The sequence below is a fragment of the Neolamprologus brichardi genome, chromosome 22, assembly GCF_056152115.1.
Source record: "Neolamprologus brichardi isolate AB-2024 chromosome 22, ASM5615211v1, whole genome shotgun sequence".
NCBI lineage: Eukaryota > Metazoa > Chordata > Actinopteri > Cichliformes > Cichlidae > Neolamprologus > Neolamprologus brichardi.
In genome coordinates, this window is record NC_142124.1 from 5,371,536 (window position 1) to 5,391,103 (window position 19,568).

Genomic DNA, 19,568 nt, shown 5'->3' on the forward strand with positions numbered 1-19,568 from the left:
AATGGAAGCACAAATTATTAATTGACAGTATAAATTGCAGGTCTGTGGGTCAGTAGCGGTTTTAGATACGGGTGACACGGGCGGTTGCCCGGGGCGGCATCGTGGTGGGGGGCGGCATCAGGGACATCGGCAAAAAAAAAAAATTGCTCGTACTCATGCTGCCCCGACATCAGCCAGCGCATACTGAGAATGGCATAGGCACCGATCGGTTTTCTATCGCCCATTTGCTGGGAGTAAGGGCGCCCCCTCCTCCCCGTGCCTGCTGCTTGCTACACAGGGAGGAGAGGGCGGGGTGGCGGGGGATTCTCTGGCTGGCTGGAGCAGCATCTAATAACCAACTCGCAAAATAAAACAAAATAAAAACAAAACAACAAACACGAAAAGACCAGACATTATGATACAGACTTATAATTTGAAATTCGAAATTCTGTAGGCCTACACGAAAAGTGAGCGCGAGAGCTCTCGGTGCGCCTGCTCGCTGCTGAAGTCAAAGTAAACTTTATTGTCATCTCCGCTACATACAGTCCAGTATATAGAGAGACGAGACGACGAGGCTCCAGTTAAAGCAGTGCAAGTAAACAAACAATAAATATAAGAAGAGTAAGAAAATAAATATACACTTTAGGACTCGGGGTAAAGGGATCAATAACAATTTAAAATTTATAATTTACAGTTTGATGATTTAAAGTCTCACACACAACCCGTCGAAAGGGGAAGGGGCGGCTGCTTCCAAATAGAGCACATTTCATTCATAATGTTGTAAATCCAAGCCCATCATGTATTCATGATTTGAGTCCTGGATTGTGTGAAATCTCAGAAATAAACCTTAGACAAAGTGAATCTGTGAACTAAGGTGTAGGTCTATTAGGTTATGTTGTGGTGATCCTCGAGTTGGGGGATTTGTGTTCATACTGGAGTGCAAAATTAAAACCAAGATGGACAAGAAAAGTTCAAAGCCATCAGGTCCTCAGTTTAGAAAAAAGAGAAAAGAAGAAGAGAAACTATCAAAAGATACAGGTAAGCAGATGTGTGATTGGATAATGGCAGGTCATCCTGAAACAATCAGAATCAGAATCAAAATACTTTATTAATCCCTAAGGAAATTATGTGGGTTACAGGTGCTCCAAGAAGAAATGGTAAAAATAGTAACAGTAACAGACTAAACTCCAAACAATACATTATGTTACAGATTTTAATATTAATTAGTCATTGTCAGTTGTTGATTTGTCCTGTTATCATTGTATGAGGAATTATGATGGCTGTTTGGTAGCTGTTTGCATACAATGCATCAATGCATACTCTCTCTCTTCATATGTGTGTCTGTGTGTGTTTCTCTGGCGAAATTCAGTATGGTTCTGACAACAGTTTTATGTTAATGTACAATCCTTAATATGTTTTATGTGTGTGTGTGTGTGTGTGGGGGGGGGGGCGCCAGAGGGAGTGTTCGCCCGGGGCACCCACAGCAGTGGACCGCCACTGCTGTGGGTTAATATGTTTCTGATTTGATCTTTGTAAGCAAACATTTGTGTAACTACTTCTCTACCAACATTAACTTTCTACAACACATGAGACTAAAAATTTCTCTTTATGTGCTACATCAAATATTAAGTTTTACATTAATTGTTGTACTTTTCCCAAAAGAAAAGTTTTGTGCATTTTGTGACACAAAATAAAGACAAGTCATATAAAAATATTTTAAGATTTTGTTACACAAATCAACACTACAACATATATTTGGCATTACTGCAACAGGGACAAAATAAAATAAAGGTCATATGGTGATATTCAATATACTTTTGTGCTTCCTCTGATACACACAATATCCCCAAAACTTCACCATACCAGTTAAAGGAAATCTGTTTTAACCAGTTTCTGCCGTACTTCTCCCTACTTCCTTTCAATACTCTTTAAAAACATTTAACTTTTTAGCTTAAACACACAAGAAACTTTATAGTAGCTAAAAAAAACTGCTAAAAAATAATTTAACACAAATAAATAACACATTTTCCATATGGAACCCAATGTAAGGGGAAATTATATTAGATTAATTTCATATTTTGAAGAATTGAATTGGAAAATATTTTCAAGTTTTCTTTAAAACAAAGTGTAAACAAATGGAAAAGTAGATCACATGTTTTTATACATTAAAACAATATGAGACAGCAGAAAACTCAATGTCACCAAGACTTATAGTGTAAAAAAATACTTTAGATTCTTCGGTTAAAATGATGAATGACTGATCTGATGTGATTCAAATCAATGTCATTCCTATAATGCCAATTTATAACAACTTCAACGTGCTTTATATTTTAAGGTAAAAACCCTAACAATAAACTGACCCCTATGATCAGCTGGGGATGAGGGGAAAGAGGAGACCAAATCCTCTAACATTTTCACCGACATACACTTTCTCTTCTTTCTTTTTTTATAGCCTTATTGGCTTATTTTGATGTCTTCAGACTGAAAGATATTTTTTTCTTATATAAATAAATTGCATTTGAATCAATGTAAGTAAAAAAATAAGTAGTGCATGTATTGACATTTTTGGTAAAATCTCACACAACAGATATTTTAAAGTGCTGAACAGTCACACCGGTTGTTTATACCAAATCCTCTTCGTGAGGTCCTCTGGTGACCTCTGACTCAATATCATTGTCCTCAGTATCAAGGTCCTCCATGGAGCTGTAGCTTGAGTCTGCATAAGAACTGGACTCCTTAAAGGCAATTGAAAAACCATTAGCACAAAAATGGATTTCTGTACTGTTTAAAGAATACAAGTAATCTATCTATGCAGTATAGTTGCAAATACCCTTCTCCCTTGCAGGTATGACTTCCGGCTTCCAGTTTTCTTCCTCTCTTTGGGTTCCGTGTCCACAAAAGCTACATAATGGATGAGGGTGTGTATTCTGGATGAATGCAACATAAGAATGTTAGACTGTCTCATTGACTACCAAAAGACTGGGATTTGATCTAAGAGGTCACCTGTGGTATAGCATCGCAAGGAACTGGATAATAACCGTAACAGCAAATCCCATAATGAACATGAAGGGAACTGGTTCAACTTTGATAACATCTCCTGTTTTCTGTAACTGAAGGTTTAACTTTGGGATGCTGATGGCAAAGATGCTATTGAAGATCTGGAGGATGAAGGTTGTCACCAGCCAGAATGCATTCAAGATGAAGAAGGAAAAGTTGATCTGTGTGTAACGAGAAAAAGAAAGTAATTTAAGATTAACTGCACTTGTTTTCCTGTAGGAGAAGTACCAAAGTTCATGTTGATAATAATGATACAAAGCAACAGTGCTTTCACCCTGGAATTCTAAAGATGTACAGTATGCCCCTTCTTGATAACACATCCTCCCACACTTACTTTATTTCTCAGCTGTCGCAGCTCACTGGCCATCTTTTTCTGTTTTTCTTTGTCATCAGGTAGAGGTTTAAGATACTCCTTTTGAAGCTCTTCCCAGAATTCCTTTTCCTCCTGGAAAAGACAGAAACGTTTTCAATAGTTGAAACTAAAGAAATGGCAAAAATAGCTTTAAAGGAAAATAACCCACAAACATTCCTATTGCATTTAAATTTTAATTGGCAAGATAAGCATGTGTGTTTGTTAAAGCACAGTAATTACAGTAAGTTCATCATCAGATGTGAGAAGTAACAAATACTATGTCCAAGGTCCAACTGCTGTAAACAAAACGAGCTAACTTCACTCAGAGATGGAGAAAGATAAGAAAGACAGGACAGGGGAGGAAGAAGAGAGGTTAGATTTAAAGGTAAGGTCAGTGGCATTTGATAAAATAGAAGTTCAAAGCTTCTCTCTCTCTATATATATATATATATCTCTATCTCTCTATCACTCTATCTATCTATATATATATATATAAGTTCTCGTGTTTTTAAATTAGATATTGGGTGTGTACATGTTTTTTTGTATTGTGAAACATGAAACAACATACTGAGGAAGACTAACTTTCATTTAAAGACTGGATCTACAGGTTAGCGCAGGATAAACAGATAAGTCGTCTGTACTGTGATGGAGTTAAAGTAAAGAACAGTGTGTGACTGGTGCACAGTGGCGGTGGTTTCATGGTCAGAGTTGGGTTAGATCATTTGTAGCAGAGATTCATATGAGTTTTAGTTAATAAGGCTGAGATCCACTGACTGAATTTCACCTTCATAGCAACTTTATACCATCTAGAAAACAGACAGCATAAACAGTGTACTGTCAGTGTAGAGGTTGGAAATCAGCCAGGAACACTCATGAAACATCTGCTCACACCTGGTTGATTTCAGGCTTGTACAACCACAAAGAGCAGCAGGTCAGCTGATCAGAGACCTGTACACTGGAAAAATCTACCAGAGCTCTCAATTCTTTTCCCCACACTGAGTCATTACAATTAATTTTAGGGTTCCTCACCCTGCTGAATCCAAATGGAGGAACCCTAAAACACCTGTTTAGAGGCAAAGTCACCCTCTACAATGTAGGGATCAGAAGATAAACATATCAATATAAATTTTGTTCTTTTTCTTCAGATTCAAGCTGATCATCATTCATTCATCATTATCATTATGTTGATATAACACAAGGACCAGTTAGCCTTGCACAAAAATAGAAATGTCCTCTAAAGAGCTTTTTTTGTTTCTTACTTTGAGTACATTTCAGACCTGGAACCTGGAGTAAAAAAGTTGAATCTGTACTTCAACTTTTACTGGAGTATTTTTTTAACAGTTTTAGTATTTGTACATACTGCTCATCGTCCTTTTTATAGATGGGAGTAAAGATAAATTCTGGACAGAGATGTAAACAAGGCAAATGAGATAACTGACAACACGTACACACCTGCTCGAGTGAGTCCTCTTGCAATTTCATGTCACTGGACAAATTCTGTAGCACCTCAATCCAGCTTGCTAATAAAAGGATGGCAAAAATCATTAAATCACAGCTGTATGTTTATCTGAATTCAAAAATAAACAAAAAAAACCTCAGAATGAATTTCATGGACTTACTTTGGATGTTGCTGTCTAATTGCCTGAAAGAAAATTTGGGAAAAAATAAAACTAAATATCAGTACATAGGACTGATGTGCTGAAATTATTTTTCCAGCTTCAGAACATACCCCTGTTCTTCTTCTGTGATAGTTATATCCTCCACAATAGTGTTTTGGGGTTCAGGTTCAAGCTGCTCAGGCTCTTGGGCTGTGTTGTCCTGACTCCTACTCAGCTGTTCACCTTGAAATCTCTGGCTGGATTTTTTGCAGCATTTGATCCATGAGACGAGCCATTGGCAGATACTTTTGGCTGCAAACAAAATCATACACGTTTCATAAAACAGAAAAACAATAACATCTGTGAGTGTCATAGAAAAAAGTCGAATATCTCTTACCTTTCTGTGCTCTCGTTTGTGGCTTGAGAGTTGGAGGTGGGGCTGCACCAGCAGCAGGTTTTGTCTCCCTGGTGCCCCAAGACACATTGTTCATGTTAACCATGGAGTAGATGGTGAGCAGAAGGTAGGCGCTGGGGATGCAGATGATGTAGAGAAAGCCATGGAACACCAGAGGAAATTCCTGAGGATGCATTGCTGCAGTGATTAGGTAAAGGATGGCCATGAAGATGATGAAAATGCTGCTGGGTGTCAGGATGGTTTTCTCTTTCAACATTGATCCTGAATAAACAAGACAGGTGTTCAAGCAGGTTTAAGTATTTCTTGTCAAAACATTAAACAAAATCTGAATAACAAAATGCAAAATTTATTATAAGTTAAATCTGATTAAACATAACATACCAATAATAGAAATTGTCACTGTCAACATAAGGAATGCATAACAGAGACTCAAGATTGCTGCAATGGTAATTTGAGTGTCTGACTTGAGCTTGAAACAAAGACCCAGGTAGATGGCTGGAGGTATCACAGATATGACAAGAGCAGCAGCAGAATTGATGTCCAAAACGAAGGTTAAACTACCTGCAAGATATTTGTCATGTTTTAAAGTTGTATCCATTTTTACCTCAAATAACATTTCAGTGGACACAAATTCACATGTGCACAGGTGATTTTGTAAAACACAAAGGTGATACTTGCCTGCAACCAAAAGACAGATGGTGGAGGGTCCCAGGATGGATGAAATCATACCAAACAGCTGGTAAAACATGAATGGTTTGGAAATGGATTTATTCCTTTTGGCAATAATTTCGGTGGAACCCAGCAGATCCACCACATTGGCCATTGTTGAAGGCCCCCATCGCCGGCGCTGAAAATAGTTATGTTAGGGCTTATTTGCTAATAGCACAAGCAATGTATGGATAGGTGAATAAATTCTATTAAACTTGGAGTAAAAAAGGAGACTGAGGCGTTATCTTTTTTTTATAACAACACAACACCAAATGCAGTATCGTTAGAAAGGTTTTCACCTGGTTGTAGAGTTCCTTGAAGTCCATCGGTGCATTGGTGTAGGCATCAGATGCTGCATTGTACTCCACTCTCCATCCCTGCTTAAGTAGCAGAGTACATAACCAGCGGTCTTCACCTGTGGTTACAAAATATATATGAATATATGTGTGTGTGTAAATAAAGGGCCACTAGAACAAGAAGGCATCGGTGGGCAATAAATGGGAAATGGGAAATGGCCTGTATTTGTATAGCGCTTTTACTAGTCCCCCCTAGGGACCCCAAAGCGCTTTATACACCCAGTCATCCACCCATTCACACACACATTCACACACTGGTGGAGGCAAGCTACAGTTGTAGCCACAGCTGCCCTGGGGTAGACTGACAGAAGTGAGGCTGCCATATCGCGCCATCGGCCCTTCTGGCCAACACCAGTAGGCGGTAGGTGAAGTGTCTTGCCCAAGGACACAACGACCGAGACTGTCCGAGCCGGGGCTCGAACCGGCAACCTTCCGATTACAAGGCGAACTCCCAACTCTTGAGCCTCGATCGCCCCACAATAGACGAAAATAGGGCGCTGTTGGAATGCTACTATGCAAGTAACCCCGGCGGAAGAGGTTACATGAATGGGATGAGGGACCTATGGAATCTTTGAGCTACTAGTTTGTTTGCCGTCAATGTGGATGTTGGGTATCAGTAGGGACTGCTCTCACAGCTATTGACGAGGTACAACACACATACTAGGGGGAGCCAGGATGACAGGTCAGGGGGGAGATATCATCACTCTCAAGTGCGATAGAAGAAGGATCGCGAGATCTGAGGAACTGATTGAAGACAGAATCAGAAGTGTTCCTTCTTCCTGATGTTGCCAACATTCGATATCACTACGTCTATCACTACAGGTGTCTTTTCTGCTTATCTACCACCCCTATGTCCAGTTGGTTAACCACCACCATTTTGTCGGTCTGTATCTGGAAGTCCCACAGGATCTTAGCTTGGTCATAGGGCTCTCATCCTATTAATGTACCCTTTCCTCTTACTTGCGTAGTAGCATTCCAACAGTGCCCTGTTTTCGTCTCTTGCACACCGATGCAGTCTTATTCTAATAGCCCACTTCTCATCAAGGTGCCAAACTTGAAGGCCAGACTGCCAGTGGCGACAGTGGAATAAAAAATATATACAAAAATATTAGAGTGGTCTTTAAACTGTTTGATTATTTACCTTGGTCATACTGGATGTAGTGACTGGCCTCTGTGGACTTGGTAGAATATGTCTTCATCACATTGTCATCCATTAGGGCCTCTGCTCTGAATAGACTGAAGCAGCCAGGGCTGCACAGCACGCAGCCAATCATGTGCTCAGCTGTCTTCTGCAGCCAGTGACTAACAGCATACTCAAACTTTTGGAACCAAACAACAGGACCTGCAAAGGAAATACAAAGTTACTTTTAACTCTCTACAATGTCTACTGCTTTCAGCTGGGTATTTTAGTTCTTCTAGTTCTGTGTGCCTGCTGATTGAGTCCATTGTTTTGGGATTTTTTGGGCTCTAAAAAGCCAACTCTGAAAATAAACCTGTAAAGTGGAGTTGAAAGCATGCAGTAAATTAAATTGATGGAGTTGGGCCGTGCGAGTTTTTCTTTTTGTTCGTTTTATTTTTTCAACTAATTTCCACCTTTCAGTGACTAAAATAAATAAATAAATGCATCATTAGCAGTGATGGGAATAACGGCGTTACAAGTAACGGCGTTACAAGTAACGGCATTACAAGTAACGGCGTTACTAACGGCGTTACTAACGGCGTTACTTTTTTCAGTAACAAGTAATCTAACCAATTACTATTCCTATCGTTACAACGCCGTTACAGTTACTAACAAGAAAATGCGGTCCGTTACTATTTTTCAACAAACAGGCGGTTGAAGCTGCGTTCAGCTTACCACATCTTATATCAGTTGCACGGAAGTAGCTGTAAGTAATCTGGAGGCTACAGCTTTAAGCAGCTGCGCGCGCTCCCGCGGACGGTAATCACGATCACTGTCTAGCTGTCGTGCTAGACAGTGATCGTGCTCCCTTAGCTCCAGGTGTTGTCCTGGAGCTAAGGGAGCAAAACAATAGCACGGGTGCTGCTGTTTGACTGAGGAAGAATAAAGTAGTCGTGGTAAGCCAATCACACTTCCACTTAAAGACAAAGCAACAACAGTCATGATAAACAATATATACCCGGCGTTTTTTCATCAATAGTTTCGTCACGTTTGGTGTCTAAGGACAGCGCTAGCAAGCACTCTCTGCTTATGAGAGAAAAAAACAAAACAAAACAAAAAACAGGGGAAGTTTTAGGAGTGACGGCGAGAGAGAGCGAGTTTTGAGATGTGAGAGATTTGTGACGTTTAGCGTGTTTGGAGTGTGTAGTTAATGTGTTGTCTTGTGTAGTTAGTGTGTAGTGTTGTGGATAGTTTTGTGTTGTGTGTCAGAACTATGAGGTGACTGCTGTCTCCAGGTAGAAACAGGAGTGATACACCTGCTGCTGTCAGACCTGCAGGTATCAGGCTGTGATGTTCTCCTTTATAGTGGACAGAAATTATTTTTTTGGAGTGGCACAAATAATTTGTGTGGCATCTTATTGAAGAACAGCTGATTGTTCTGTAAATAGTTTGAAATGGTGATTTAAAAAACGGGGTAAAAGGTAAATGGCTGCAAATAACTTTGTTGTTTGCAAAACTTGTGCATAGGATTTTAAAATTGACAATTTATATTTGCATTAAATTTATGAAATATGATTCATTAAACATGTTTGTGGTTGTTAAAGTAAAAAATAAAACTTGATCTGATTTTATGGTTTTTGTCTGATTTTAGATCAATTGTGTTAAGTATGTCAAAATGAAAACATGACTGGAAATTCAGACACGCGAGGTTGTGCTGAAAAGAATGATACCAAAGTAAATAGTTTTAAAGGTAAAATGTGGAGGGAAAATCAAAAGTAGTTAAAAATGGCCAATTATACTCTGGACCCCAGAGGGTTAAACATTTTTTTTAAAGCAACGCAATAGTTACTTTTCAAGTAATTAATTACTTCTAGAATATTGTAACTCTGTTACTAACTCAGTTGCTTTTTTGAAGAAGTAACTATTAACTATAATTAATTACTTTTTCAAACTAACTTGTCCAACACTGATCATTAGTAACTGCTGTGAGATTAGTATTCCTCTGCAATAATGAGTGTTACCATTAGGCGGTGTTGTGATCCATCCTTTTAGTTGCGTTGAACATGAGCTGTGGTGTGTGTACAGACATAACTAAACTGATGAGACAAGAATTTTCGTCATTGTCACTACTGGATGTAATTCCATGGAAACATGGTGTTGTATGCTCAGTATTAAGCACTGCAGATTAAAGCATCAATGTGCATTTTGCATCCAAGAATTCTCTATGCTAAGAAACTATCTTGGGGCCCAGACGACAGAAGCTTGTTGTATGCATGATATTGTGCACAATTACATTTTATCTCCACCTCTTTGCTTTTTTATAAAAACAAGATGTACCTCATCTAACTGCTGGCCCAAACGGGTGATTTTGCATTCATGTTCTCAATGAACATGTCACTTAAGATATCGATAATTATTAGTTGTTGGAATGATGGCAGCCATTCAGAAATTATTAACATGTCTTCCAATCCAAATCTTTATAAAGTCCCAATGACATCTTACTCATATGTTTTTTTTTTTTTATTTTGTTACTATGTGCAAACCTGATCCAGTGGGGTGAATCCTGCCACATGCTGCACCAACGCGAGGGTACATTCTGAGACGGTCGATGAGCAACACCACAGAAGCAGGCTGGAAGTCAGTGTCCCCATCCAAAGCCAGGACGTAGGTGTTGTGCTTCTCTTTCTGGAGAAACATATACAATTTGCTTTGTTTGACCCTGAAGCTTTGGTTGTTTTTTATGCACCATGACAGTTGTTAGCAAGCATGTTTGAGCAAATCAGAAACTTTCTCTTTCATCTTACCTGAGCTTGTTTTTTTAGCTCGTGCTCATCCTCTCCCCTCTTCCAACGAATGTAATATTTGCTCATGAGTTTCCAGCCCAGGAGATAGTACAAATACATGATCTACAAAAAAACATAAATAATAATTAAAAATCCAATCTTTTTTACAACTCAAGACTTCAGATGATCTACATTACATGTTGCAGTTAATCATTTTCCCACCTGAGACCATCTCTTTTTGTGACGGATGCGTTCTTTATCCTTGAAGTGAACCACAATGTTGTTCCCTTGAGGCATGTTGATAAAAAGACGACCTCCATATGGCGTCTGTATGATTTTCTGATCAGGGACTTGTTGCTGCTTTCTGAAGAACTTTTGATCAACGTTGTTGAAGATGCTGATGATAGTCAGTAAGAAAAAATGTCTCTAAATTAATAGAGATTATAGTCCAGGATGGTAAAATCAATCCTGGACCTAAATGCATTAATAGCAGACTGCATGTAAACATACCCATAAACCTCTTTAATAACTTCTACAAGGTTCTTGGCATATTCATTCAGATGGCGACTCCCCTCAACATGTTCAAATGCGTCATCAAAGTAGATATGAGCTTCAAAAGTGAAATCATTGAACTTCGGGTCCTCCTTTGGTCTGTATTTGTCCAGTCTGTAAGGAAAAGCATGAACAGGAAGTGTGGGGAAATCCACAGCAAGAAAGTAAATTTTTATGATTTTAATACAGTAAACTGGCGTGGCCAAAGACACATATTTTTCACATTATTTTTGAGTGTAACATTGGTACTTTTCACTGTTGTTGGTTTTTCTTTAACTAAATTAAACCCTAATTAAATTTCAGATGTTCTTAATGATAAACTTTTAGTTTTTTTCACATTTTATTTGCTTTAAGGAATAACTGAATTTTCCATGTGGAGAGGGGAAGTCCAGAACATAGTAGTAACTCATTAAAGATTGAAGTTAGAGGAATAGCAAGATTTTTTTTTTCACAGAATCAGTGAGACTCACCTGAATATTGATATTATAATGTTCATCATCTCCTCGTAGGTCTCGTGCCACATGGTCGCACACAGATACACCATGACTGGTTCAAAATACCTACGTCTTCACATAAAATATTTATATGTGTATATTTAAAATGCATTGCATATTTGTAGTTTGAAGAATTGACAGTATCATAAAATATTGCCTATACCTAGTCACAACTTATAAAAACACCATGTCCAAACACACCTAAATGAACCACAGAAGCACAATGAAAGAACAATGGTACACACACTTACTTTTTCATCCTTTCTTTGGTCTGGATGTCAAATCGGATGTTGAGGAGGAGCGACTGCTCGATAAAGGCTCCCTCATACAACCTCCTCATGAACAGGTCTTGAGTCCTCTCTATTCGGTGCACATTGAGCTTCCAGAGATGTAGGGTTACCAACACAAAGCCAATCCACCAGCACACTGCTGAACCTGAAGGAAGGTAAGGAAAATATTATTCATTGAACACTTTTTTTTATCAATAAATATGCTGATAATTTATAACGGCTCTATTTTATTACCTGTGAGTATGCCAATGTCAGCTATCTTGGACATGTCAAGGAAGCACAGAGTGTATGTAACATCCAGCACCAGATGTGGAAACACACTGTCATTCAGGCTTTGATTCCTTCCATCCACAGCCACCTTACAGTAGTCTGTGAAGTTGATGTTTGTAGTCCCATTCAGGCTTGTTCTGTAGTCCTGATAGTAAACAATAACTGGAATGACCAGCAGAGCCAAAACAGCTAGAGAGGCCAGGTATAGAGGAAGGATGAAGCATCGCCGCAAAGCATGCATCTTGCAGGCTACCAAGGCAAACCAGTGGCAGAGTGCTGAGGAGACCAGCTGGACCCCAATGATGATGGCTATAATTCTTGTCTCATGGCTCGGGATGGAGGTCAGAATGCTCCAGTCCATTTTGGCTAGAGGGACGTAGGCCCCAACTACACACGCAGTCACAACGATCCTGATGAGGCTGGAGAGAATGTGCAGTATGTTCTGGCACTCTTTTATGTCATTGCAAAGGTTCTCGAGGAAGGTGGGGCTGCTGTTCGCTGAGATTGTTTTTTTCAAGTAGTTTTCCCACCAGTTGAAAGACACCAAAATAGACCCTCCAACAGCTAACCCCACCCAGATGATCATGTTGTTATCAGAAGGATTCTTTGTAATATATAACAGAAGAAACAGGACATAACCAATCAAAATAAAGATGAAACCAAAGATGCAAGGCAGCACGAAGTGTTTCGTTTGTTTGGCAGAACACTGAGCGATCAGCTGTAGGATTGCAGAGATGACAGCTACTCCGTTGAATATCGTCACATTGGTCACAATGTCCAAGTGTGGCATCGCCACGATGGTGAGAATTGATGCACCTGCAGAAACCAGAAACTCAAAAAACAGAACCTAAAGAAGAAGCAGAAGATGATTACATTTTAAAGCATGATGAGAAAAAAAAGTTAAAATCTGCAGACTTTCTGTTTTTAGCATCAAAGTTTTCTTACTAGGGCTGCAGTTGTTTTTCTGGGCACCTTTGATGTTTTATAACATGATTTCCAGATGCTTTTGAGGAATAGAAATACACTGGAGGCGATGAGAGAGCAGCCGATACACAGCAGTGCAACGGGTTTCTGTTCAGGAGGGAGAGTCTTTGTGCCTTCATTGGACAACGTGATTAGGAGGAGAAAAGACGTCTGTAAGAGAGGAAAAGAAATCTCTGAATGTGTCAGTTATTAGTGACGCTATTTTTTGGCAAGGGAAAATCAACAACTGCTCTGTGTGATTGATTCCTTAGAATAAGTATAAATATTAATATCTATCTTTTTAGCTGCAGCAGAATAAATATCATATATGTTTAAAAAATGTCCAAAAAACAACAAACCTTGCTACATAATGCTGATCCAAACACAATAACAGTTACAGCAAACAGACAAATGATCTTCAGCAATTTGATCATTTTCCATGGTGTCTGTTCATCTTCAATGATTGGGACTTCTTGACAGGTGTCCCACGGCCTCCTGAATGAAAAGACAAAAAGTCAAAGTCTGACGTAGAAAGGCATGTAAAGAGCACAGTTAAGTGTAAATTATTGAGCCTGATAAAATGTATTAAACTTGTTAAATAATGTCAAATGATAAAATTAAAATGTCCTAAATGGCACACATATTTCTTACTATTTCTGTGTTATGGCTAATGGCTAAAATTAAAATATAAAAATTACATTTCTTTACAGATCACACTTACTTTGGTAAATCTCTTTGCTCCCCCATGATTAATACAGCAAATGAATGTCTCTGTTTGGAAGCACTATATAGCGGTTTAGGTATGAGTCATCATGTAGCCACTCCCACATGTAAGGGAAATACCTGATTGCAGCAGGTGAAGAGAAATATGAACAAACAGGATCCAGAAAAACTGAAACTAACAGCATATTTTCACGTTTAGTGCATAATATTTAGTAGGATATTAAGAATCTTTAACTATCTGTACATAATGTATGGGACATGCAGGAAACACCTGTAGGTTTTTTCTTCTGTTCTTAGGAGTTCTGTCCCACAAAAACAAAGGTTCCATCCTCTAAGAAATATATGTTGATTAAATTTTCTGCCAGTCTCCAAATATTTAACTTATGAATTCTTTTTTTAATTCTTTATTTTATTTATGCTTTAGAGCAGGGGTTGGGGGAACTCCAGATCTCAAGGGCCAGTGTCCTGCAGATATCACCCTGGCTCAACATACAAATGGGTCAAACGTCAAATGATTAGTTCATTACCAGGCCTCTGGAGAACTTCAAGACATGTTGAGGGCTGAGGAGGTAATTTAGCCATTTAAATCAGCTGTGTTGGATCAAGGACATCTAAAACCTGCAGGACACCGGCTCTTGAGGCCTGGAGTTCCCCAGCTTAATCTTTGTAGCTTTAAGTGTTGCTGTGCATTTACTGTACATGCAGAGTTACATTTATGTGGATAGTCGATGTGGATAAGTACATATCTTAGTAAGCTTAACAAGCCATTTCATCTTGGATTAAACTAAATAATAAGTAAAAACAGTAACAGCATCCTGTTGTTGATACTTTGTGCTAAACAACAGCTCAAGAAGAGCACATCATAATGTTTCTTACTTTTGGTTTTGTGAACAATTGCCTCAGTATTTTTGCTCCACTGTATAGCACAAAAAGCACAAGTGTCCATTATTATTATTATTATTATTATATATTTTTTTAAAATGTATCTTCATGGTGTTATACATTTTTTCTCCCTCATCTGTATTTATGAGTCATTGATGTCGGACCGAAACTCCAGAGAATAATGCGTGACTGCATTTATGTAGAAATAGTTTTTCATCTGTGTGGAACTCTTGACAATTGTAACTACCTATGGTACATGCTCAAACTATGAGTGCTGAAATGCACACCCATTACAAAGAACAACATCTTTTCAGAATGTAGGTGTGAGCGGTTTTACAAGGAAATTTAAAAATACACTTGAAAAAACACTAGTTGTCCCGTAAGTATCATTCAAAGTAGTCTATGTGCTATTCAGATAGTGTTAAACTCGCCATAAACTAAGCCTCATAAAGTATTGTGGACTGAAAGAGAAAATTAACTATATTATAAATAACTGAGATTATATTTTTGAAAGAGCTTTATTGCTGACAGAGCAAACTGTGATTTGTGTATACGTGTGTTTGCCTACCATAGCAGGAACCACAAAAGGGATTTAAAGGGTTTTGCCCCCATCCAAAGCCAGGATGTAGGTGTTGTGCTTCTCTTTCTGAAGTATGCTTGTTTTTTTTGTCTTTCATGTTGACAGATGTTATCAATATTCTGTCATCAATGTAAGATTTATTCATGAAATGTTTATAGCTTTATAGTCGGCAACAAAATGAAGGCCAAGTTTAAAATGGTCCTGTTGCCATGTGGTTATAATCAGAGAAAATATCTATAGGAGTTATCTTTTTAAAGTTCCATTTAGCATTAAGTGATCCAAAGTGATGCAAAAAAGTGTTTTAATTAAAAGTGAGACATCAACATAACAACAATAATGTAAAACCTATGACTGTAACTAGGGATGGGTATTGATAAGATTTTCATGACTCCGATTCCAGTTTTGATTCTGTTTAACGATTCGATTCTTTATCGATTCTTTTTTAAAAAAGGAGAACACTAAGATCGATTAGCTTAGAACTTTGTTTTATATCTTCTCTTTGAACAAGATAGAAATTTAGGAGTAACATGGCCTTACAAACCCAACAGTGACATCTTAAGAGATCCACAGCCTACGGCTCTTCAATGGGTCACAGGGTCCCCAGGAAAAAAATTGTAAATGTAAAATAATAAAATAAATATTCTTCTGTAGCAATAACAAAGTATAACATAAATTGTTCTGTAGCAATTACACAAGAATATCCAGTAATGTCCCTGCCTACAATTAAACACATTCACTGGGGTGCAAGCCTTTTACCACAAACTGAGTCACTGCTCGGTGACATTCGTCTATCCTGGCCTGAAAGGAGACGCTACCGGTAGACTGCAGTGACAACTGCCAGCATCTGAGCCAGACTCTGTCTCTCTCATCATGGTCACCTAAACGCACAGTAATGGCAGGTTTTGTAATAAGGCAGATCACGCTAACATAATATGCACTGTTAGTTTATTATTTACCTGCCGCATTAACGGGAGAGGACGTGCAAACGTTACCGCTGCTGCTGGGTGGAGATTCACGAGTCTGGAGCGGAATTAAAAACACGACATTCATTTAAGGTCATCGTGTGTTTTGTGAGCAAATGCTTTTGCATATTTGTAGTGTTTCCTCCCTTAAATGAAATATCTACTTTGCAAGTATTGCAAGTTGCCCTGTTGTCATCCATTCTCGTAAAGTATAATTAAACTTTTTAGTGTTTGAGCCGCTTAGGCGCCGTGTTTTCTGCCAGGTAAATGACGCTCTGCAACATGGTGATGTCATTCAGGGCGACTGGAATAAGGAAATCGTTTGCAAAAATGGCAAACAATTCCAAGGAATTGAAACAGTGGGAACCGGTTCTCAACAAGAACCGGTTTTCGATACCCATCCCTACCTGTAACAGACAGGTCCGTCCACGTGCACGCATTTCTTCCTGCTGCTGTAAGGTTTCAGGGAGCAGACACAGTCTCATGGGTCATAATATTTAGTAGGATATTAAGAGTCTTTAACTATCTGTACATAATGTATGGGACATGCAGGAAACACCTATAGGTTTTTTCTTCTGTTCTTAGGAGTTCTGTCCCACAAAAACAAAGGTTCCATCCTCTAAGAAATATATGTTGATTAAATTTTCTGCCAGTCTCCAAATATTTAACTTATGAATTCTTTTTTTAATTCTTTATTTTATTTATGCGTTAGAGCAAGGGTTGGGGAACTCCAGATCTCAAGGGCCAGTGTCCTGCAGATATCACCCTGGCTCAACATACAAATGGGTCAAACGTCAAATGATTAGTTCATTACCAGGCCTCTGGAGAACTTCAAGACATGTTGAGGGCTGAGGAGGTAATTTAGCCATTTAAATCAGCTGTGTTGGATCAAGGACACATCTAAAACCTGCAGGACACCGGCTCTTGAGGCCTGGAGTTCCCCAGCTTAATCTTTGTAGCTTTAAGTGTTGCTGTGCATTTACTGTACATGCAGAGTTACATTTATGTGGATAGTCGATGTGGATAAGTACATATCTTAGTAAGCTTAACAAGCCATTTCATCTTGGATTAAACTAAATAATAAGTAAAAACAGTAACAACATCCTGTTGTTGATACTTTGTGCTAAACAACAGCTCAAGAAGAGCACATCATAATGTTTCTTACTTTTGGTTTTGTGAACAATTGCCTCAGTATTTTTGCTCCACTGTATAGCACAAAAATCACAAGTGTCCATTATTATTATTATTATTATTATTATTATTATTATTATTTTAAATGTATCTTCATGGTGTTATACATTTTTTCTCCCTCATCTGTATTTATGAGTCATTGATGTCGGACCGAAACTCCAGAGAATAATGCGTGACTGCATTTATGTAGAAATAGTTTTTCATCTGTGTGGAACTCTTGACAATTGTAACTACCTATGGTACATGCTCAAACTATGAGTGCTGAAATGCACACCCATTACAAAGAACAACATCTTTTCAGAATGTAGGTGTGAGCGGTTTTACAAGGAAATTTAAAAATACACTTGAAAAAACACTAGTTGTCCCGTAAGTATCATTCAAAGTAGGATGTCTATGTGCTATTCAGATAGTGTTAAACTCGCCATAAACTAAGCCTCATAAAGTATTGTGGACTGAAAGAGAAAATTAACTATATTATAAATAACTGAGATTATATTTTTGAAAGAGCTTTATTGCTGACAGAGCAAACTGTGATTTGTGTATACGTGTGTTTGCCTACCATAGCAGGAACCACAAAAGGGATTTAAAGGGTTTTGCCCCCATCCAAAGCCAGGATGTAGGTGTTGTGCTTCTCTTTCTGAAGTATGCTTGTTTTTTTTGTCTTTCATGTTGACAGATGTTATCAATATTCTGTCATCAATGTAAGATTTATTCATGAAATGTTTATAGGTTTATAGTCATTACAAAATGAAGGCCAAGTTTAAAATGGTCCTGTTGCCATGTGGTTTGTCGGGTGAAAAGGGAGGATAAAAACATCAAGTTCACCAGGGAAGACACAAAGGATGACTGTTTGCCTTTCCTGGACTGCGCTGTGCACATTGAAGAGAATGGCAACCTCAACATCGAAGTTTACCGGAAGCCCACACACACGGACCAGTACCTCCTGTTTGACTCCCATCACCCTCTGGAACACAAACTTGGAGTAATTAGGACCCTACACCACCGGGCAGAACATGTTCCCTCTAAGCCTGAGGGGAAAAAGAAGGAACACACACATGAACACACACACTCAAAACGTGCGGCTATCCTAAATGGGCGTTCTTAAAGTCAGCATAGAGGCACAGAAAAGAAGATCAGACACCAGCGAGGGAGGATAAGAAGGACAGACGCAACAACATTGTCATCCCCTATGTAGCCGGTGTATCAGAGAAACTCAGGAGGGTTTTCTCCAAGCATGACATCCCGGTGTACTTCAGACCCAGCAACACACTCAGACAAAAACTGGTTCACCCGAAAGACAAAACGCCAAAACACAGACTTAACAATGTGGTGTATGCCGTACAGTGCAGCGAGGAATGCCCAGACCTCTACATTGGAGAGACCAAACAGCCACTTCACAAGCGCATGGCACAACACAGAAGAGCCACCTCCACAGGACAAGACTCAGCTGTCCATCTGCATCTAAAGGTCAAAGGTCACTCTTTCGAGGATGCCAATGTTCACATTTTGGACAGAGAGGACAGATGGTTTGAAAGAGGAGTGAAAGAAGCATCTATGTCCACTGTGAGCGACCATCTTTGAACAGAGGCGGTGGTTTACGACACCAACTCTCTGCCATCTATAATCCAGTTTTGAGATCCCTTCCCAGACGCCTTAACGCCCACTCACATCCTGGGCCATCTGACCTCAGGAATTCGCATGATAAGGTGGGGCCAGGGTTCAAAAAAAACTCACCCGAAACTCTGGCTGATTGGGACTCACACCCAGTTCCACACAGGCGATTAGAGGATCATCAGGGGGTCCTTTTGTCCCTCTGTGGGGGGACACTCCCACTAGGTTTATATCTGGGACTCCCCACCATTTGACCTTAGAACTGAAGAAGCTTCTCGGATGAGAGGTGAAACGTCTTCAAGTAACTTAAAGAAGTCCAGACGCTTTTCTTTGCAAGCTCCTTTGACTACGATGACCTGGATGACTGAGAACCTTCACAGACAGAAAGGACTCTGCAGTGAAACTAAAGGGTGAACCTCCAAGTGTGCGCCTGTGGACTAAGCCTAACCACCAGTTAAAGGTAAGATGCTAATGTTAGCATTGCAGCATGTAGCACCACTCTTTTATGATCATCTTAGCTCATGAAAATATTACTTCCCAGCACTAGAAGTTAGCTACATTTTTTGTAAGCTTCACAAATAAAGCTTGAAGCAGCTCTGACTATTAGAACCAGCACTTAGCCCTGTTACATCTGTACCCTGTGTTAGAGCAATGGCTGCTGCCTACAGCCTTTTAAACACAT

The 19,568-nt window shown here is 39.1% G+C and overlaps 1 protein-coding gene across 1 annotated transcript; it reads right to left on the bottom strand.

The window, feature by feature from the left end:
* Positions 1 to 2,600: 2,600 nt before the first annotated feature.
* On the bottom strand, positions 2,601 to 13,684 carry LOC118455244 (chitin synthase chs-2-like). The gene is made up of 22 exons (XM_087835325.1): positions 13,659 to 13,684; positions 13,297 to 13,432; positions 12,920 to 13,108; positions 11,939 to 12,821; positions 11,666 to 11,849; positions 11,391 to 11,486; positions 10,879 to 11,034; positions 10,591 to 10,765; positions 10,390 to 10,491; positions 10,129 to 10,270; positions 7,607 to 7,807; positions 6,409 to 6,524; positions 6,076 to 6,248; positions 5,783 to 5,958; positions 5,384 to 5,662; positions 5,118 to 5,298; positions 5,008 to 5,030; positions 4,841 to 4,908; positions 3,371 to 3,481; positions 2,983 to 3,197; positions 2,810 to 2,906; positions 2,601 to 2,714 (listed from the first exon to the last, which is right to left on the bottom strand). Exons 1-22 carry the CDS (start codon positions 13,682 to 13,684, stop codon positions 2,601 to 2,603), a joined length of 3,843 nt encoding a protein of 1,280 aa, XP_087691451.1.
* Between the last annotated feature and the right edge of the window lie 5,884 nt (positions 13,685 to 19,568).